At 33.3% G+C, this 23,834-nt stretch overlaps 1 protein-coding gene across 2 annotated transcripts in view; it reads left to right on the forward strand.

Moving 5' to 3' along the window:
* Positions 1 to 23,834, forward strand: part of kif26aa (kinesin family member 26Aa) — a 159,201-nt gene that overhangs the window by 33,281 nt on the left and 102,086 nt on the right. For both annotated transcript variants that reach the window (XM_087298277.1, XM_087298278.1), the window contains exon 3: positions 14,009 to 14,452. In XM_087298277.1, coding sequence (XP_087154403.1) covers positions 14,009 to 14,452 — 444 coding nt within the window. The remainder of the gene's footprint in view (positions 1 to 14,008; positions 14,453 to 23,834) is intronic.

The following is a 23,834-nucleotide window of genomic DNA, read 5'->3' on the forward strand; positions in this document are numbered from 1 at the left end:
TGGGGGTGTGCGAGAGATCTGTAGAGTAAATGGCAACATCAGCAGCCTGAGGTATCAAGACATTTGCTCTGACCTTTAAATTACAGAACACAGGAGAGGGCAAAATCTTCAGCAGGATAGCGCTCCTCCTTATGCTTCAGCCTCCACATCAAAGTTCCTGCAATCAAAAAAGGTCAAGTTACTCCAGGATTGGCCAGCCCAGTCACCAGAATGAACATTATTGAGCATGTCTATAGTAAGGTGCAGGAAGAGGCAATGAAGATGAATCCAAAGAATCTTGTTGAACTCTGGGAGTCTTGCAAGAACGCTTTCTTTGCCATTCCAGATGACTTTATTAATAAGTTATTTGAGTCATTGCAGAGATGTATGGATGCACTCCTTCAAGCTCATGGTAGTCAGACAATATTAATTCTTTTTCCACGGCACCATGACTTTATATTCTGTACTGTACATCTACACTACTGTATCTACACTAAATATTATTATATATTTTTTTACAAAACACTGACTCATCAATTTTTTTGGGAGTTTGAAAGCAGCCAAAAATGAGGAGAACTGCCCAGAATCAATGTAAGTTTCAGATTAGTTTTGTCATTGCAGTGACTAAAACAATTTATAATATATTATATCTAGACCTATATATCTATAACTCCAGGTGATCAAAGGTGATTTATTCTAGGAGAAGTTCTTTGAAGGCTGACATACATGAGCCTAAATAAGTCATTGCATTTCTGAGACACTTTCATGTGTCACAGTATCCAGAGCATTAAAAGACGATTTCTAAGAAGTGAAAATGTAGACTGGAATCTCGCAGAGCTCAGATGTCTTTTACATTTATCTGTTAATAAATTCTTCTTTGAAACTTTTATGCTCCTGCTTTTCTGTCTGTGAATGTCATAAAAAAAACAAAAAAAAAAACGTTTGTTTCTCTTGACATACACTCCTGACATGCATTTTTGCAACAGGTACACCAGTTCAGACACCTGAAATTAACACAGTTTGTATAAAGACAGAATTCATTTGCATTACTAATTAGAGCCTCTTATTTGGAAGTATTTTGTGACACATGCATAATTTGTTTTTAATGAGATTTTTAAAATGAAGTACACTTCCAGTGAGGGAAGGAACAAGTTTCTTCGGGATGGGATGTACACAGGTGTTGATGAGCAGATATGAATATGCAAGGAGGCGAATTAATAAGAGAGGTATTGAAGGCGACAGTGGGGGCAACCCTTGTGTAGAGGAGACTTTGAATTGCAAATGGAACATTAAGCAGAGACTGAACAGAAGTGAAGGCCTTTTTAAACTGTGACCGGCCGCATTGTATGCTGTATATAATAATAAAGATAGCATTTTGTTGGCTAATCTGATTACAGTTCTACTGTCACTTAAAGTGCACGTCTAAATGTAATGTTAAATGACTTTTTAAAACTAAATGTGTGGGTGAAATACTGTTTCATTGCCATTCAGTGTAACGTAATTCTGTAAAAAAAATGTTAACATAATTATTGTCATTAAAATATTTAAAATGATGATATTAATTTCAAAAGTCAAGGTCAGCTTTATTGTCAATTCAACCACATACACAGGACATACAGAGAATCAAAACAATGTTGACAATGAAACAACTCTCAGACCCTAGGTAACATACAATATTAATACAAAAAATAGAATAAAAAAAGGAGTTACAATAAATACAATTACACATATAATATAATAAAAAATATAGGTAAATATAAATTATAATATATGATAAAAATGATAAAAAAAAATTCTAAACTTTTTGCAGACAAATGACAAATTCAGTTCAGTCTTCTTTATTTTGTCATTCAGAGCATCACATGCAATGTAATACAGAACGAAACTACATTGCACTGGTAATCAGCAAGAAAAATAAAGAAAAACACCTTAGCAGCTGAAAAAAACACTTTAAAACCCTAAAAAAGAACAAAATTAATTTGCTTTGTGATTCATAAATATAGAAAAAGGAAATGTTTTAAATGTAAACCAGTTCAGGTCAATGAATATAAAAAATATATATATTAGCATTAAAAGGATGATGGTAAAATAAAATGTTAATTAGCAAAAATTGACTATTTTTTTCAATTCAACTCTTCAATACACTACTAAAAGATCCTAGTTTTAGTAACTTCCATAAATCATGTTTTTTTTTTTTTTTTTTGCAATTGTACTCTATAATGCACAATATAGAATATATACAGGAATAAACATTATTTTCAGGCTGCACTGTTGTATCAAACATGACTGAACTTTTGACAAAAGTGAGAAATAGTAAATTTTAAACAAACTTTGGCCTTAATTTAGGGCACTTTAGCTTATATAACCTTAAGACCAAAATGCTGATACCGAAACCCTGATACAGGTTGAATATAATACATTAAAGAATTATTATTTTTAATGTATGTGATAATGTACCCCATAAAAGGTCATTCCTTTCATATGTCTATTTATTTCTATTAACAGCAATTGCTTGGAGTACAATTTTACATGCCTGTATATTGAATGTGATTTCCTTCACGAGTTCACACTCGTAGATATTTGACTGAATAATATGCATATTTGGCATGTTGTCCGGGAAGAGGGCTTCAAGATAGGAAAGCCACCCTGACTCATGTTATTCACCTTGTCAGGATTGAGAGAGAAATAGGGGTCCGAGCACAGTGTCTAGCCCGGCTCCAGAACACTCTTATTTATGTTGGAATCAGGTTAAAGTGTGGAGTTGTGATGGTGGAGAGATGCTGAAAGATGGGACCTGCTTGACTATAGACAGTTGGTCTTTTGCTGATTGGAAATAGAATGATTGTCAACAAGGAATTAACCTCATCAAAACTGTTCATGGTGCTCCTGAAATTTGTTTATAAAACATCACAATGAAAGCGAGAAAGGGGATGAATATTGCACTGATTAGGGATTCATTCATTTTCCTTCGGCTTTTCCCTTTATTAATTCGGGGTCGCCACAGTGGAATGAACTCCCAACTTATTCAGCATATGTTTTACACAGCAGATGCCATTCCAGCTGCAACCCAGTACTGGGAAACATCCATACACTCTCATTCACATTCATTCACACTCATCACATGTCTTTAGAAAACTTTAGAAACTGGAGCACCCAGAAAAAAAACCCCCATGTGATCATGCAAACTCCACACAGAAATGCCAACTGACCCAGCCGGGACTCAAACCAGCAACCTTTTTGCTGTGAGGTGACAGTGCTAACCACTGAGCCACCATGTTACCCCTAACCAGTATCAATGAATACAATTTGAGAAAACAGCAACCATACATTTTTAAGAATCAAAATTGCTTGTGACATGATGCCGACAAAAATAAGGCCAAATTTTGTATGCAAATTAGCACACATTTTACAGAGACTTTGCATTTCTGGTCAAGGCTGGTTGTATAAACTGTTAAAACTTCTTTTCAAGAAATAATTAAATAAATATTTTTTGGACAGTTTTGTAAAACATATTTACCAGCAGTAAATGAGAGCGATTGAATTACTGGATGTTGGTCAGAGTAGCAGGACATAGTCTTAACATGCTGGCTATATTTCTGCATCTAGAAGACTTGTTGGGATTTTTAAACTAATTTGTTCGTTCCTAGACGTCTGATCTGAGGAGCATCCCATCTCCCCCCTTACCTCCAGCACACAAAGCACTCCGTCTGTTGCTGTGCTTATGTTAGTAAATCTCCATTATTTGTGTGTGGTGATTTATGACACTGCTTTGCGAGTGAGTCCAAGTGTCTGGGAGTGAATTCAGTTAGTTGTGTTCTGACTGCACACTAGATGTCATGGCTAGAAAGATTGCAAGCTTCTGAAGTGACCAGTCAAGTTTTAAAAGCCCGGATTACTAAGACAAAAAGCAGGTAATTTGGTACTTTGCCTTTATATATTTATGTCATGATTATTCATACACAATGAGTCTTTGTTTGTCACTAAGTTGGATTTGCAAAAATCCAAATGTACCAAAGGACAGATTGATGAGAAGATAATATGCTGATCTCGTTCTTTTGAGAACATTCAGTTGTTTTAAAATCTTTTTTTGTCTATTTTGTTGAGGCTAATGCATTTCTGTCACATATAAATCTTTAATTTCAGGTGCACACATTGCTGGTGCATTTAATGTGTTCTGTGTTTTAGCAAATGTGTTTTAGCAAGTACAGTACTTTTATGTGCAACATAAAAATTTTACTTGTTGCATCGTGGGTTGCTTTGTGTAGAAACTTTCTTGTTTGGAGTACAGGTAATAAATTGAAATATGTAGCCTTTTTGTTAGACTGTGGGTCTTAATACATATGTTTATGTAAAAAAAAACATCAGTATCTTGTTACCTAAGGAATTTAAACATGCTCTATAGATGAATGTCTGAGTCTGAAGTTAGATTATGCCCTTTATAAGATAAGATATTAATTGTTTTGCAACTTTGACAGATTTTTTTGTTTTAGTTTAGTGTTTGTTTTATTATTTGTTATTTTTATTATTATATTTAGTTTATATTTTCAATGTAATTTAATTTTATTTTTAATTACATTTTTAATTAAATTAAATAAATTTTTTTGATTATTTTAAATTAAATTTTTATTATATTTTTATTATTTTTGATTTTACATTTTTATTTCATGTTATTTTGAATTTATTTTATTTAGAAATTTGTTTTGAAATTTTATTTTATTTTATTTAGAATTTTTATTTGATTTGAAATTTTTATTTAATTTTATTCTAAATTTGTATTTTATTTAAAATGTTTTTTATTTTATTTAATTTTGTTTTTATTTTATTTTATTTAGTTTTATTTTATTTTATTTTACTTTATTTTATTATTTATTTTATTTTTTTATTTATTTATGTATTTATTGTTTTATTTTATTTTATTTTAATTTATTTTATTTTATTTTTCTCCAGTCTGCTCTATTGCATCTCATATTTCTAAACTCAGGTCTTTTTTAATATGAATCGTCTTCTGTCATTCTACTTCTTATTGCATTCTGCCATATTCACTGGATTTCAGCCAAGCTTAGTGACAGACCTCACTTATTCTTGCCTTCCTTCCTTCCATTTCCCATTCCTTCTTTTTTCCCTCAGTACCTTCATCATCTGTCTGCTACCTAACAGAACAGAAAATTGCAATTCGCCAGCAATTTTCCCCTCTGTAGAGCATGGATGAAGTCTTGGAGGGAAGGCCTCAGTTCTTTCCTAGCCTCATATCTAGTAGTGGATCATAGTCGACAGTCTCGGTGATCCAGTCTTTCATTTAACTGTATGTCAGACTGTCACACTCCTCTTTGTTTAAGCTACGCCTTTATTTATTTATTTTTGTGAACACGGATAGGAAGTCCATCATCGGTAATGCCTACCAGCCAGTTTTTCAGATTTATCGCAGGTACAGTTGTAGATCTTATATTTTTCATCCACTTCACTTTTTTCAAAGTGCCTAGGAGTGTTTGAAAATATAAGGGCTTTACATTTCCCAGGGTTAACTCTTTATGAGTCAAAGAACCATGTTGTAACTTCATTGACATTGATTACAGTGCACTATAAAGGGTTAAGGGATAAATATATTAGCTCAATAAATTGAGAAACTTGTGTTATTGTGTTATTGGTTACACTACTGGCCTTTAAGTGAACTGCAGTCAGCAATTTATTGATTGCGATTGCATTTGAGTACATGTAAAATAAAAAATGTAAAAGATTTAAGACCCTGAAATCTTCACAGTTATTTTTTATATGACTAGAAGTAAAAATCTAAGTGCTATAGCAGTAATAATGACACTGTCACTACTGTTAAGCACAATGTTTAGATGAGGCTGGACAAAATATATCGTTTCAGCATCAATATTGCAATGTGTGCGTCCACAATAGTCACATCGCAGGGATTATACTGTAGTTGACCAGACATTACAGTTAACAACATACTGGAGTCATTTCAAAATTTAAACTTAACAGTGAAAGTTTATTATTATTTATAATTATGTTTAAGGTCTGTGACTGTGTAAACATTTCAAGCTAATTTAAGCCATTTAGGCACAATAAATTAGAAGTTTGTAGCTTAAAGATTGTTTGTAGATTATGTAATTATTTACTGAATGAAATAATTTAATTTGTCCTTTTTTTCTATTTAATCTTTCTGAATACTGTTCGACTGCCCATAAAATCATAAATATTGTTAATTTCTAAATAAAAAAAAATATACATATATAAGTCATTTGCAGAAATTGCATTTATATTGCAATGTATATCACAGTAAAAGAAATATCGCAATATGAGTTTTTTTTTTTCAAATATCATGCAGCAGTTTAGATTAATATTCTTCTCTTGTTTATGAGAATATGTTCTGCATAACTTTTTAGTCATTCATTTCATGTGCTATTGGTGTTTTCTGGAGAAAAGTCACTTTTTTTGTGTTTTTTTTTTCACGGAAAACGTTCCTTCACATATTAGAAAGTCTACACTTTAGTCTACAAACTAAAATTATGTGATAAAAAGTAATGACCGCAAATGTTTAGTTATTATAACTTAAGATATATATAATAAGATTATTTATTTATTTACTTTTCTTTTGCTTTTTTACAGTGCAGGTTTTCTCAGACAACCTACAATAGGAAGCCTGAGCCTTTCTATTCCACAAAAAGCTCTTTAATCAGTATTTTTTTCTTCGATATATATCTTCTATATATATATATATATATATATATATATATATATATATATATATATATATATATATATATATATATCAATGAATCTGTAAAAAAACAAAAAATGTACTGGCAGCTTATTTCAAGGTGTTTGCAGCATAAAATACAACACGAAGGCAGAAAATAATCACTTTAAGCTACTAAAATGTTCATAAAGGTCACTTTTTCCAACCTTTTAAGGTTAAAAGTTGACAGAGGAAAGATCAAGGTCTCATAATGCAATTTAAAATCATAAATTTAAAAAAAATGAAAACATAAATCACAAAATACAGAAAACTGTTAAATTATAGATATTTTAACATCCCCTTGTTTCAAGTTTGTCACACAGTGCTGGATTAACATGGCAAAACATAACAAAAAAATCTGTTAATCCCAATTCTAAATTACACTTGAGCAAAACCTGAAAAGCCAAAGTTGCAATAAAAATAAAGTTTCCAAAGTAGAGTTTTTGTAGTTATGCCAGAGAAGAACCTTTTTTTTTTTTTTGGCTCCACACAGGAACATTTAGTGCAACATTATTTTTTTTGGTACGAAAAGTTTCCATGTATGTTTAAGGTTATTCATAAAACAAGTGAAGAGTTCAGATGCAGAAACCTCCAAATACCATCTAAACATTTGTTATAAAATGCATTTAATGTCAGCCTCCGACAGTATGTTTACATTCAGTTATTATATATTAAAGGCAAAGAAAATAACCTATTCTGTGTCATAAAAGTTAAACTAATGAACCCACACACAGGAGCCTGGGAAATATGCACATTTTAGAAGAAAAATTCTGATGGCACACAGATGGAGGTCTTTGCATCTGAACTCTTCAATTGTTTCACGATGAACCTTTATTTTTAAGAGTGCGCTGTCGGTGGATGTAAAAATGTAACCCTGTTGTTCTAAAATCCCAAAGTGTGCCTGCTCACCATCACCCCTCTGTCCCTTCTATTAGAATGCACATGTGGGGTGAAACTTAGAGGGCACAGGCTCATAAGAAGCCACTGACTCGTGAATAACCTCAGTGTGTTTGTAGAGGAAGACACCAGAGTCACAGACAGAAGCCTGCCTTTAAATCTCTGCACAAAGAAAGGGTCCTCTTCAATAGTGTCGTGGTGTGTGACGAGCACTTAACAAGTGTCTGTTGGGTGGGTGGACAGATGAACACACGCCATGTTTGCACGCTTGCGTTAGTGTCATCTGGTTATTTTGCATTCTGCAGCTGTCATTTAGCATTTTTACGATTCGCAGTGTTTAAATGTACATACATAAAGGCTTCTAAGAACACATGCTGGCTGAACGGCTCCAAAAGCCTGACTAGACTATTCATGTTTCTATGCAGACTTTTAACAGAAGGTACAATGACCTATTTAAATAAGTGTGTCTCTGACTCTGAATTCTGATTAGATTTAATGATTTCAAATACACACCACGGATTTTTTTTTTCATTAATTTGAGTTTTTTTTTTTTTTTGATGTTTTTATTAAATAAGTGTTGCTATGAACTAATAATATTACTTGGTGAAAGAATAGTTTTATTTATTAATTTGCTGCACTCTTAATGATGGAATTTTTATGCATATTTAATTTAATTTATGTCATTATATATTGTTATTTTATGGTGTTGCCTAAAAGCAATAAGTTGTCTTTAGGCCCACAGCACTTAAATAGCCCCTATTTTGCATAAAAAGGTCATATTTTAGTTTTGGGGGTCTCCAACAACATGCTGATATGTGTGCATGATCAAAAAAAAAAAAAAAACACTTTAATTGTCTTATAATATGCATTTATTTTAACCTAATTATACCAGCGACTCCCATATGAATCGTTCAGAAATTAATTTGTTCCCAAACCACTCCTTAGCGCGAAGCTAATCTGCGCTGATTGGACCGATGACCCAGTGTGTTGTGATTGGTCGACTGTGTTCAGCAAAAGACGAGAAATGCCCACCACGGCTAAAGTACGAAGTAGCAGAAAGTATGTGAGGGCCCAATGCAGGAATGCAATAAAGCAATGCAGTTAAACGTCAGCATATACTCTTAAACCTAACCCCGAGTTATAACAACAAAACACATTAAGTATTAATCCACACAGTGGCAAAAGTTGAACTATTTTGAAACATGACTGTGCTGTGGGTGTGAGGTACAGATAATGGTGGCCATAGCAACAAAGAGCAGAGGATCACTAGTTTAGAAACGCATTTAAATCGGTAAAGGAAGAAGCACATGTCACGTAATGTAGTTTTGTATGCGATATGTGAACAGCCCCATACAGATTTAACCTGAGAGATGCAAGCACTGATCTATAATAGATATGTGTTTACAAGCTGTGCGGGGCCATTGCAACTTATAACACACAATTAAACACATTTTGCAAATTGCACAAAATAAGGCAACAATTTTAAATTCACTTGCATGTTACGATCTGGAGGAAGAAGAAACTGGTTCATTTCAACTGCAAAAGTTACTGACAAAGTCCCTGTCAAAGTCTGACAAAGTCCCATAGTCTCTGCTGCTCCTTAAATAGCAAACAACGTAAATCCCTTGTTGCAGAGTAGGTTATTGTATCAATCATCAGAAAAATGACAGGAACAAACGCAGGACTAGGCTGGCTATATTGTGGTATTGTTGTGAAAATGAACTTCAGCCCTTTATTCCCCTCAGCTGAATCTCCATGTGTCAGTGATCGTCATCTTCATGTAATGATCAGTCACGTGAACCGCTAATGTGTGAAGGGAAATCACGTTCACAATTTACCGGAATTGGAACTAGATATGTGATCAAACAAAAGATCTGAACCCAACTCGATTCATTTATTCAACGCTGAGTCAACTATTTTGTTAAAGAATCAATAGTTTTAAACACAGCACACTTTCAGATTTAAACCTCAGCTGGATGTTTTTATTCACTTAGAGCTGTGTTACACACTGCATAGGTCATTTTCAAAAACCCATAATAGTGGCACAATGCACAATAATTCATTTACTATTTTAAAGGTATTGTTTTAATTTTAAGGCAACAGGTTAACTCACTTTTTAAGGAAAGTCAACTTATCCCTTAAAAAGAAACATATTTACCCAGTTTTTAAAGAAAAGTCAAAATTAAAAAAAAAAATGCTTTAACATAAAATATTTAGTTTAACTTACAATTATTATTTATTATTTAATTTAATTTTTTAATTTTATTTACTTTAATTTAGTGTTATTTAATTTTATTGTATTTAATTGAATTTAATTGTTTTTATTTAATTTTCTATTTGTATTTAATTTTATTTAATTTAATTAATGTATTTTATTATATTATCTAATTTTATTCAGTAAAAAAATCATTCTGCAATGGTTCATAAAGCATATGCATGAAGTTTTAGTAAATTATTAATAACATTCTTAATAATTATTAATAACATTTACTTGCTTTATTTTAACATCTTTGAATCAGATTTGAACTATTCTGCTTCATATTCCTTGCTTGTAGTATTAGTATGATTTTCTGTACTCTGAAATATGATCAGTTTTCCAGCCTCTCAGAAACTTAGAGGACTCCTAAATGAATAAATGTAAAGTCTCAGTTCTAACAGGTTGCTGACTGAAGCTGAGGCAGATTGCAGGCATCTGGCATGCCAATGTCATATGGTTTCCCCCATAGTGTGTGAACCTGTTGTAGAAATCCTTCAGTTCAGGACAAAAGCACTTAATTATGCTGTAGTGTTTTGCTGGGGTCGCGCTTTTGTCCCCTGACCTCCACTTCACTCCAGCAAAATATAAACTTAGAGAGTGCTGGCAGCATAAGTTTATTACAATCCTTAAATCAAGCTACAATGTTGCATGGAGAGAGAGCTTTGATTTTTATGGTTTTGAAAAGGAGCAGCTGTTAGAAGTGACATTCATTTGGCCAAGTTCACCAAAAGTTTACCCTAATTTATATATCTTCATCTAAATATATATTGATTTTTGTATATATTTTATTGTAGGCTTAGAAAGGGTTATTTTAGTTAGCTAAAAGTGAAAATTAATACTAAATGTTTTTTTTATTGTTTTGTATTTTGGATCAAATAAAATAAAAATTAACCAAGAACATCTATTACAAACATATTTTATTAGGTTATTAGCATTGTTAGCATTATTAGCAATCTTATTTTCCTCCTAAATTTAAATTCTTGTTCAAATTATGCTAAACAAAGCAAGAACATTTTCATAGTATTTTCGATTATATTTTTTCTTCTGGTTTCTGGAGAAAGTCTGCTTTTTTTTTAGTTTGGCTGCAATAAAACAGTTTTTAATTAAAACGCTCAATATTATAAACCTCTTTAGCTACAGAACAAACAACTGTTGTAAAATGACTGTCTAATTATGCAGTTAAGTCTTTAAACTGCTCTTTAAGCTGAGTATCTTGCAAAATAACTACTAAAACATTATGTACTACGACGATGGCATAGACAAAAGAAAACATTCATTATAAATCAGTTATTAAAACTAAAATTGTATTAAAATTGTGTTAAAAATCTTTTTTCCATTTAACAGCACATGAGAAATAATTGAAAAATAATATAAATTCCACTGAAAATAAAAAAAAAATTGCTTTCAACTGTATTACTTTTTTAAATTTTTTTATTAGAATATGCAAAAATCATACAAATACAAGAAAACATCAACAAATAACAAATACAAAGCAACGAAACAAAAACAAAACAAAAACAACAAAAATATTTATTTACAGTAATTTTGTCACAATTTCAGTGTTGAAACATTTCAGGTTTTCAACATGAATCACTTCATGAAACGTTTTATGTATATAGCTTATATGATGTTAAATTCTTGTAATTATATGTCAGTGTGTGCACTGCCTCTGGATTGTATATGAAATCACACTGTGTTGTGCTTGATTGACAAGTGAATTAAGTAAGCCCAGCTTCTGCTTTGTGAATGGAGAGTAATTACGCACAAGCTTAGAAAATATAATTACAGTCAGTTAATTTAACCAGAATGCACCATGAACAGAACCAAGAGCTGTGTCCAAAATCACTCGCTTGTTCACTTCTTTACCATAGTGTATTGCAATTGAGTAGACTAAATCAGAGAAAGAGGGAAGGAAAATAAGGTGACAAATTCGGACATTACACCTACAATTCTGTAATATATGATTTTGGCTTCATGAATGGATTGTGACTGCTCAATTTGTCACATTTATTGTAATGTTAGATAATAAGAAATCAAAAATGCATGTTTGTCATGCTTATCTACTTTTTAATCATGTTAAAATAAAGCACTACTTTCACATTTATTTCTTAGTAAACAAAGTACATAAATATAAAATGTAGATTTTCATTGGTTTGAACATAGAGTTCAGACAAAATTATTAGCTCTTGAAATTTTAATTCAACAATTTTTAAAACACAGTAGTTTTATTTACTAATCTTTAATAACTATTTTCTTTTGTTTTGCCATGATGACAGTACATAATATTTTACTCGTTATTTTGCAAGATACTAGTATTCCGTTTAAAATAAAATTTAAAGGCTTAAGTTAGTTAGGCTAATAAGGCAAGTTAGGATAATTAGGCAAATCAATTGGAAAATAATCTTAAAATGGTTAATATACTGTATTGTTGTTCCTATCACTTCATCATTTGCTAATTATTGTCTACTACAGCCAAACGATAAAACAAATGATACATTTTCCAAAAGAAAAATATAATAGGAAATGTTGTATTTATAGGAAAAATTCCATGCTTTGTTTAACATCACTTGGGAAGAATTAAAAAAATACAAAAGATTTCACAGGAGGGCTAATAACTTAGCCTTCAACAGTTCAGTAGTATTTGTTGTTTTCAGTCTCTCCTGCGGTAATCCTGACTTAAATTAAGATTAAATTGTCTTTAAATTGTGTTATAGCAGACACATTTCTTTTTCTGCTCTTTGGCTAGATTGGATTTTGGTAAGTGGTGTTTCACTGACTGTATGTTTGATGTACATTTGAAATCAGACTGGATTACATCAACAAAATGTTGCATAAAGAAAGAGAGAGAGAGAGAGAGCTTTGATTTGAATGTTTTTTACAAGGAGCAAATGTTTACCTTATTTTCGTCTAAATATATCTTATTGTGGGCTGGAACCGGAAAAGTGGCAATGTTGAAATCAGAAATTATTGATTTTTTTTTTTGTAATTTTTGTTAAAACAAAATCTTAACTGGAAAAATAGCTTATGTCGATAACTTATGTTAATAACTGCTGTCATGGCAAAATGCTTTCAGTATTCAAAAAAAGAGAGTTTCTGGCTATGCCACAAACTTATTACTGGAGCAATAAAGGAAACATTATCTGGATTCTTCTCGAGTCTGCCAAATCTCTCAAAACCACAACTTTTTTATTGTGTGTGTGTGTGGAAAATCCCTCTTTCTAGTGGATATTTAACAATCAGATGCATTCAGTATGTACTGTACATCATGTAAGAATACTTACAGTTCTTGTGTCATATGATGTTTTTCTTGGCACTTAATAGTTTTGTCATTGTTCTCTTTTTTACTTTCTTAAAAACCAAAATACCATCAAATGATTCAGTACGCATATGACCAACTACATATGACTGACCAAGAGTGTAAGACAGAAGGCACATTTAATACGTGGGTCAAAGGTTAGCTATGGAAAAACACACATTCATATGTTCTATCATAATAGGAATCATTTAGTAATATTAAAATTGTAAAAATAACAAATCACAGTAAAGCAAAAATGTGTATAATATATACAGTTAAAGTCAGAATTATTAGCCACCCTTCGAATTTTCTTTTCTTTTTTAAATATTTCCCAAATGATGTTTAACAGAGCAAGGAAATTTTTACAGTGTTTCTGATAATATTTTCTTCTGAAGAAGAAAGTCTTATTTGTTTTATTTCGGTTAGAATAAAAGCAGTTTTTAATTTTTAACCACCATTTTAAGGACAAATTTATTAGCCCCTTTGAGAATTTTTTTTCTCGATATTCTACAGAACAAACCATCATTATACAATAACGTACCTAATTACCCTAACCTGCTTAGTTAACCTAATTAACCTAGTTAAGCCTTTAAATGTCACTAAGCTGTATATAAGTGTCTTGAAAAATATCTAATCAAATATTATTTACTGTCATCATGGCAAAGATAAAATAAATCAGTTATTAGAGATGAGTTATTAAAACTATTATGTTTAGAAATGCGTTGAAAAAATCTCTCCATCAAACAAGAATATGAATAAACAGGGTAGGGGCTAATAATTCTTCAACTGTATATATATTTTCTTGTTCAATTGAACTTTCTGCCTTTTATTTCAGGACCCGAGTTTTGCAGCGTTTCTCCTCGACGAGCTCCAGTCTCAGGAATGGCCTCGGCGGGTCTGCAGTGCCCAGAGCAGCTGTGAAGTGTGTGGGACGTCGCTTTACCACCTGAGGTGCCTGGCACTGCACTCGGCCCTCGGGCTGCCATTCGACAACATGCCTGACCTGCAGCCTGGACCCCTCACTGGTCTCCTGCCTCCACGCGTGGCCTCTCACAGCTCCATATCACCCCATCCATCCTGGGACTGGCCCACGCCATGTCCTCCAGCCGTTGGCAGTCAAAGCCTCAGCAGGCGACCATGTGGCCCGGAGAATCAAGATGGAGCGGTCAAAGTAGGTGGCAAACGCTCCTGTCTGGCCACTGTCACACCTCTACCTCTACACGCACAGCATTATTTGGAGGGAGTGTGGCATGTCACAACCGTCCCAGAACACTCAGTGGTAAGAATGAATTTTATATTTATTCATTCATTTTTTTTTTGTTCTGTTGTGTAAATAAGTGTTCAGCTGGGTGTAAATGTTATTGGTATTTATTTTTTTATTTTGATTGCTTCTGTCTTGACCGCTGTTGACTGAGTCTTAAATTTAATCTTTTTCAAAATTAGTCTATAAACCTTTATTTTTTTATTTTATCCGGTTACTAAAATGCTCTATTCTATATTCCCGTCCATCCATTTCACATGCCAATTCATTTATCCATCCATCCATCCATCCATCCTTCACCCTATCCATCCACCCCAATCCAATCCATCCATCCGTACCAATCCATCTATCCATCCATCCATCCATCCATCCATCTATCCATCCATCCATCCATCCATCCATCCATCCATTCATCCATCCATCATCCCAATCCATCCATCTGTCCCAATCCAACCCGATTCATACATCCATCCCGGTCCAATCCATCCTTCCATCTTAATCCATCCATTAAATCCCATTGGTCGATCGATCCATCCATCCATACAACATCCCAATCTATGTATCCATCCCAGTCCTATACATCCATCCATCCCAATCCATCCATCCAACCCAATCCGTCCATCTATTTGTCCCCATCCATCCATCCATCCATCCATCCATCCATCCATCCATCCATCCTTTCCTCCATTCAACCCCATTCATTCATCCATCCCAATCCAATCCATCCATCTGTCCCAGTCCATTCATCCATCCATCCATCCGTCCAACCGTCCGTCCTAAACTAATCTCTAAACCTGGTAACACTTTTCAACACTAACAAGTTAATGTTAGTTAATGCATTAGTTAATGCATAGAGATAAATAATGCAAAAGGATTATTAACATCTGCTAAGCACTACATTATCTTGGTTAATCTCAACTTGCTCTGTAAGCACTACATTATCTTGGTTAATCTCAACTTGCTCATGTTCAAATGCAGGGTTTTTATCAATCACGTTCCAGGAGGATCACCAACTCTGTATGTCTCCTATGTCTCCTTTACCAAACACACCTGATTCAGATCATCAGCTCATTAGCACAGATTGAAAGATCTGTAATGGGTGTGACAGACAAGGGAGACATCCAAAACATGTGTTGGTGGTCCTCCATGAACATAGTTGAGAAACACTGTTCTAATGCACCTCTTTACTTTAACAGCCTCATTAGTTAATGTATACTTACACATACATTAATGTATTTGTTCATTGATTAGATAACATTCAATGAACAACACATTTATTCAGCAGTACTAAATCTGATGTAAATAAAACATATGAATGTGTTAATTAATAGATAAATTGACACATTACCCTATTTCTAAAACATATCTAAACTTTTTTTTTTGTATTCTGCCCTTATTCATTTTCCCCCCATATCTTTTAACATTTTTGTGATCAGGAGGGTAAGCACAATTTGAAAACTGGCAAAAACACGATTTTAAAATAAATGACCTCTGGATTCTGAATATTAACAGTGTGGCTTCATGAATATTAATTATGCTGAATAATAATTTAATATTAATATTCAGTAGACTCACTAGTCCTGCTTTATTTGCTGAATTGCACTATTGCATTAGACTACTACTTAAAATTGTTTGTTGCTTTTTTCTTGCTTATCATACTGCTTCTAAAGAAACACAATAAATAAATGAATGAATAAATACGTAACATTTACATGCTTTCTGTTTTCAAATATTATTTATGTGATCTATTGAAATGTATTTTTAAAATGGTAAAGCTGAATTTTCCAGGCTTTGACATGATCTTTCAGAAATTCTACTGATCCAATGATTTAATGCTTATTATTATTATTATTATTATTATTATTATTATTATTATTATTATTATTATTATTATTAGCTGGGATTCTAATTCAGCTGTTCATGTTGTTTAAAGGGTAGGCTATGATAATACATATTGATGTGGATGGTTATTAAGATCCCCATTATTCACACTCTAATAGCATGTAGATATTCTGCCAGTTATCACTCATACAATTGTCAGCATCTGCTTTTCCACAACAGACTGAATCAGACTCGGCACTTCATTGCTCCTCAGATTGATTTTAATAAATGCAGAAAATAGATGAACAACATTTTGACTTAAAATCTGCTCAGATAGTATATACATTAGAAAGTGTTAGTGTTAGAAGTTCAGGTCAATGTCTGAATGAGACCAATAGACCAATAATATAGTAATTTCAATTTCAAGTCGCAGTTGGTGCAATGCATTACACAGAGCAGATATTATGTGCCTATTGTACCAAACCAATTACACTATATTAGCTCACAAATGGAACCAAATTAATGGTAACATTTATACAAACTCTCTGGACATTGCAGATGCATCCTAAATGGGATATCCACCAAAACTAATAATAATGCCAATAAATATAAATAATAAAAAATAATAGAATGCAGTAATAAAATGTGAAAATTTGTAATACACAAATCCTTATTAGGAAACAAATTCATGCATATTGCAGATAATAAAAAAATATTCTAAATAATAACATTTTTTGCATTGGTGGGTGATTTTTGAAACATTTTTTATTTGGAACTGAAATTTTAAATGAAAATTCAGTTTAATATTTTTTGTAAAGATAAATTAAATACGTTTGTGGTTAACATATTAACTAGGTCATAGTCAGATATCTTCAAAATAAACAAGATCTAACAAGTCAATAAATATAGCAGACATTTTCTGTTACTTTAGACAAACTCCAGTGTCTCATTTCAAAAGTAACAATATGCAGTCTATGTTTAAAGTGAAATCATTCTGAAGTTGTTCAACATTTGTACAAAATACTACCTGATATTGATAGCCAAAATAAATTTAGTCTAAAACATTATCTTTTGAAAATAGATTTTTTTTTAATGAAAAATTATTCTACTTAAGTCCCCATTCTCCCATACCTCAGTCATTTCCATGATCTTCTGTGACTGCTGGGAGTTGACTAAGATCATCTTTTTGCTGCTTACATCTATTTCTACACCAAGGCCGCGATGAAGGCTGTTTCCTCAGAGGTCCTTTTGGGCCGCATCGTTTGTGCATTGCATATGTACAACTCTATGTGATTATGACCTAGTGATTTGGTTTATGGGTTTACCTTGAGCAGACTTATTTATGAGCTTTCATGAGTCCCTCATCACCGGGTTTATTCGACTATATTTATGCCATTATGGAGCTCATGTCCAGTTCAGGGCCGAAGATCAGACTAAAGACGGGGACTCCAGAGACAGTAAGATGCCATCTTTTTGATAACATCTGTTTCAATCTGATGATGGCTTAAGGTGACTTAATCAAATATAATGGAAAACATGAAGGTGTTTTTCAACATGAGACGGCTGTGAGTTGGTTCAAGGTTATCGTTGACATCTTAATTGATTTTTGCATGCTAGAAGAGGAAAAATGACAAAATGTCATCCATAAACAGAAAAAAAATAAAAATATTATTAAATCCTTATGAAAGTGCAACTTAATATTTTAATATGAAATGTCACTTTTTAATGTAAGAGGAAATGCTTTGTGACTTTATTCAGGCATTATTATCAGGCAGATGAGCTGCTGCTTGTCTCGTATTGGCCTTCTCAGTTCTACTTGACCTTCCCGTCAGGAGATTGAGCATTAAGTCATCTTGATATGGAAAACTATTTGATGGGCATTTGGAGGGCTCGCTGTGACCCCATTGTTACAGATGAGCCATTTATCATGATCGGTGCTTATAGAGATATGAATAAGATATTTATATATATATTAAAAAAAAAAAAAACTTTGAGAATGTGAGTTAGCCCTAGGTTTATGCACTTTAGAACAGATGGAGACTAACAGATATGTTTAAGGGATGCAGAAGTGCTTTCTATTTGTCACTGATAAGAATGTCAGGGTTTCCTTGGAAATGTGCCTTTTAAGTCATCAAGTATTGATTGGAGGGAGTGACCTTGTCAGCATGGCATGTATAGAATGTGTTCATTCGTTTTATCAATAGATAGCCTACTTTTTTCTGAATGTTATTTCTTGGAATTTGTTTGACACCTGTGCTCATATGTACTGTAAGCCCACAAGGAATCTGCGCACACAGAAATCCACAGATTTCCGCAGATTTTTAGCCCATCATTGAGTCTATGTATTTACTTGTGGTTGGTGTGTAAATTTATATTTATTCTATTTTCAAATTAATTTCACTAATATTATTGTGATATAATAGTAGTAATATTAAAAAGTTCATATGATGGATTTACCATACAGTTTGTAAAGTCTTTTAGTTGATAGATTATATGAAAGATTCTGTTTGTTTACTAAACAATACCAAATCATTCCGCAAAGATCCACAGATTTTACAAAATTCTCTGCAGAAAAAACAAAAAATGTCCGCCAACGGAGAGAAGATTTTTTCAACACATCTAACAACTGATTTCTGTTATCTTTGCAATGACAGTAATTAATATTTTACTAGATATACTAGATACAAGACACTTCTATACAGCTTAAAGTGACACAACTTAGCTAGGTTAATTAGGTTAACTAGGCAGTTTAGGATAATTAGGCAAGTTATAGTATTACGATGGTTTGTTCTGTAGACTTTTGGGGGGAAAAATTAGCTTAAAGGGGCTAATCATTTTGACATTAAAACGATTTTAAACAAATTTAAAAACTCCTCTTATTCTAGCTGAAATAAAACAAGACTTTCTCCAGAAGAAAAAATATTATCAGACATACTGTGAAATTTCCTTGCTGTGTTAAACACCATTTTGGGAAATAAAATAATAATAAAAAATATGTATTATTAATAATAAATAAATAAAAAAAGGGGGGGGGGTAATAATATTGACTTCAACTGTATAAGAGTTAAATGGGTACATTATAATGTAACAAATTATACTGAATTTTAAAAAGCAATTTTAATTAAATTTAAATTTTTACATTTTATTTTCATTTAATTTATTTTTAAGATTATATCTTATTTTTTAGTGTACTATAATAATTATATTTTATTTATTATAAACATGATGTCTTATTTTATATTTTATATTGTGTTTTAATGATTTAAAACAGTATTTTAAGCTGATTATTTTAAATATTTTCTTTTTTATTTCTTTTCAAAATACTATTTTTATTTTTGTCTGATTTTGTTATAAGATTTGTTTTATTTCATTGTATATAATCATTGCTATTATTTCATAATTTTCACATTTTAAGTTGTGTTAAGTGTGTTGTCTGTTGTAGTGTTGTGTAGCATACAGTTCTATAGTAGCTAGTGAGCATACAGTACATCTTTACATGCAAGTTATGGTTACATGCAAAGTTGAACAACTCTCAAACTCCCTGAAGTCGTTCACATTTAATATCCAGTCATGATAACAATAACTAGACCCTCAAGCCAAAAGTCCTTTATATAAAAGGTTGCTTAAACTGTTTATATAATATTTTAGTGCATTATCAGTGTAACACACAGTTTTTACCATCCAGATAGACTTTGTGCCATCATGTTTGCTAGAATGAGTCACTTCAGTGAAAACAAGTCTGTGTTTGCAAGTTCTCCTGTAACACCTCTGCATACCACAGAATATCATGGCAAAGAAAGGCTGACTGGCCCTGTGTCAAAAGAGCACAATGGATGCTGTCTTCCCCTCGTCTCGCAGGGTATGAAAAGCAATTAGACCTTGAAAGTCACAGCACATCCAAACCGCACAGAAACACAAGGCTGCTGCTCCCCAAGAGAACATTTCCAGCCTTCAAGACAAAGACATTGTGCCATGAATTTCAATAGAACCATCTCTGACTAAGTGTTTTGTCCTTTTTTATTCACAAAGGTGCATGTTTAGTATTTTCAGTACACCTTCCGTAAAATAGCATAGCTGCGTCAGGAGGCAGAGATAGAAAGTCACGTCTTTCATCCGTAGTGCATTAATATCAGCTCGGAGGCGGCTTCAGGCACTCATCCTGGGTGTTTGAATAGTGTAGGACGGGTCTCATCAGCTTGTCCTCAGGCCTAAGTGCCACCCGCAGCCCACTAATGGGCCTCCTCTGGCAGCCGGGCCCTTTTAAGGCCTTCAGGAGACCAGCACAGGCTTCATTTCAATGTGTGCAGGGAGCCAAAAGTGCAAATTGTCAACAGATGGGACTGCAGTCTCACCTGGGGTGAAGAAATGGCACCTGACGTCCATCTGGGACGCTTGTCTGCTAGACTGCACATGCTGCCCGCTTCAGCCTGGCACTGGTTCATCCTGTGAAGGACGTTAAGGGCCTCCTCTGCGAAAAATGTACACCGGATTTAACAATTTCATTTGTTTTTCCTGCGCTATTTTGAAGTGAAGAGATGCTCACTGCTGCTTTTTTAAAAAGGATGCTTAACCCCAAAAAATTCTCTCACCATTTACACTCACCTTTCTCTTATTCCGATTGCATTTAAGTCTTGTTCTTCTGTTAAACTAAAATATATTTAATGAAAGATTTCAACCTGTAACTATTGACTTCAATTGTATTTTTTATACTACATAAGTCTATGGTTAAAGCTTTCTAACATTCTTAAAAATATCTTCTTTTGTGTTCAACAGAAATAAGAAAATTGTAGGTTTTCGAATCACTTGAGATTGAGTAAATAATGGGAAAATTTTCAACTTTGTGTGAACTATCCCATTAATAGAAATGCCATTTGGTTGGGTTTGACTTGAAGTGGTGTTTACCTAATAGTTTATTAGTGTTTTTTGCTGCCGTCTGACAATATTGAATGTATTTTAGTGATTAATAGAGGTTTCAGAGGTGCCGCTCTCAATTGTCAGCACTTGTGCTTTCGTGAATGCTCTATAAATGTCAAAGTTAAAGTCCAATGTGACCCCTTCACTGTCACTGAGCTCCATCTGCTGCTGGGTTTTATTGGAACACAGCTGTGCCGATCTAACACACTCATGTGTCTGAGCCTGTGTGTGTGTGTGTGTGTGTGTGTGTGTGTGTGTGTGTGTGTGTGTGTGTGTGTGTGTGTGTGTTCTTGTTTTTATATCCCGGTGGGGACTTAAACCTGAATGCACACCGCCTCATGGGGACTCATGTCACCGTGGGGACCTAAATTGAGGTCCCCACGGGCAAAGCCTCACTAGCCCCTCCCAAATGGTGTTAGAACACACCCCATGCATTTTCTCTAATGTCCTCTTGGGGATCATTTTCAAGAGAATATTCTGTGTGACTGTGTATCTATGCGCCCCTGGGGGTCACACAGAATATTGCAGTCCCCACCACTTCATTGTTCTGGAAAAGTGTGTCACTTTGTCTCCACTCTATAGCGCCCCCTTTCTTGTCTTCAATTATTACATTAACTGTTGATGGACCAGCATAAAAACTATTTAATACATTACATTACAAGGCATCAACTGATTAGAATATATTAGATATGTTAAAAAATTATGCTCTTTATGCAATTTATTGTAGATCTAACAACAGATTCCAAATATCCATTATGTGTTCAGGATATAAATATCCATTATTGATAAATAAATCAAAAGGAGCATAGCCAGTATTTCACTCTTGCATTAATACATTACCAGTTAAGGTTAAAATATTTTAGTGTGGTTTATTGTAATACTCAGTTCATATGCAATGGTATTACTGTATGCATCTATATTTAAAAAACTAAAGTTTGGCTTTGCCTAGATTAGCCTACATTTTATTAAAATAAACACAGGGTTTATTTCTTCCTTCAGACTTTAATGAGAAAATCACTATTGATTGTAAATGAGAACACAGAGAACAGACTTGTGTCCTTATGGAGACCTATAGCCAGGTTAGCTTGGAAGAATGAATGATGCGAGAACACAGAACATAAACAGAATATATCTGGCCCGGCTGAACCATGTTACTAATAAACATGGGTAAAAAAAATTAAGTTTTGACCTACTGTTAGGTTGAATTGGTCGGCTACAGTAGGCTACATCTGTCTTTGTGAAGTTTAAGCATGTGAACAATATGAAATAAATAGATCTGAATAAAGTTTAAAAACCTGTTCCAGCATCAAGACAGGGCTGCTATAGGGAATGAGCAAGTATAGGGGCAATGGCTGATTCAAGCATGCTATAGTGTCTGCGTTACACAAGGAGCAGCAAAAAGGCCAAAGTGCAGGACCGGTCATCACAGTACACAAGTTTTAGCTTAGTCCTTTTAGCAGAGCTGTCAATGGATATAGCATCTGCTTCAAGAGGGCCAGTACTTCTTACATCAGGTGCCTGGACATGATGGGCTTCTGCCATAAACATAGCAGCACATTGACTTCTGTGATTCCAAATGTTAAATGTCTACAGGGACCAAATCGTTATGGTTTTTTACCCTCACAAGGGTTACATAAATCCTGGAAATAATGAACAATGTCTCTTTATCACAATAGTCTATGGGAATTTACATGTACAGTAGATTTACATACATAAAACATTTTATTTCTAAGTTAAGGATTTCTGTATATTCTTTCAAGAATTATGGGAGTATTAAATTATGGAAGACACTTTTATGCCATCCTAAAGGTGGATCTAGCTTAAGAGAAGGCAGTAGCAACAGAAGTGCTGACATGGTTTCAGACCTTGTCTAGAACATTACAACTAAGTGTGAAAAGAGAGATAGTTTGCTTTTATTTTAAGGATGCCGTTAATGAGCTTCAAAATTAATACAGACTGTTTCTCAGGATATCAAGGAGAACAACAGCTCTGAATCACTTTCTGTTCTGTTTTACACCTTTCATTTCAATCACTTCTAAGTATCTAAGTAAACTGTGCATTTTAATAACTAAACTAGCAGGAAGAATCAGGTTCATGGACCTACAGTATGAGGCCATCTTTAGATGTCAGCTCTCTCCCTCCACACAGTAAAGTGTAGATAGGATACAAGGCCGGCCGGAACTGCAAATACACATCAATACAGAAGCATTTTTTATGACACTGTATAACAATAATTTATATTTTTACAGTACTGTGACGGTTAGGGTGGTTGTAGACATTAATGAAATACTATTTATTGGGTAATTTAATAGATAATATAAATCATATTCGTTAACTTCCGGCCACAAACGTATCTGATCCAGCAACAACCCCTCCACACTCTTGCTTCACTCGCTCTGCTGCTAGACTCTCTTTAAGAGCAGTGTAGGTGCTGTGAGGCTCTCTGGAGCTACCATCACGTAAGCTATTATACCTGCTCAGGAATATTCCCACAAACCATTTCATTTTGCCACACTTTCTATTAGATAGGCCTGTGATGTGCTGGTATCAGTAGTTGAAGATGAACAAACCATTTTAAGGGCCTTGCATTTATTTAGGCCTGTTTGCCTTAAAGAATACCATAAAGATGTAGTTAGATGGTATTACATGCTCATATTAAATTGAC

This window comes from Danio rerio, chromosome 20, assembly GCF_052040795.2.
Source record: "Danio rerio strain M-AB ecotype USA chromosome 20, GRCz13ab, whole genome shotgun sequence".
Taxonomy (NCBI): Eukaryota; Metazoa; Chordata; class Actinopteri; order Cypriniformes; family Danionidae; genus Danio; species Danio rerio.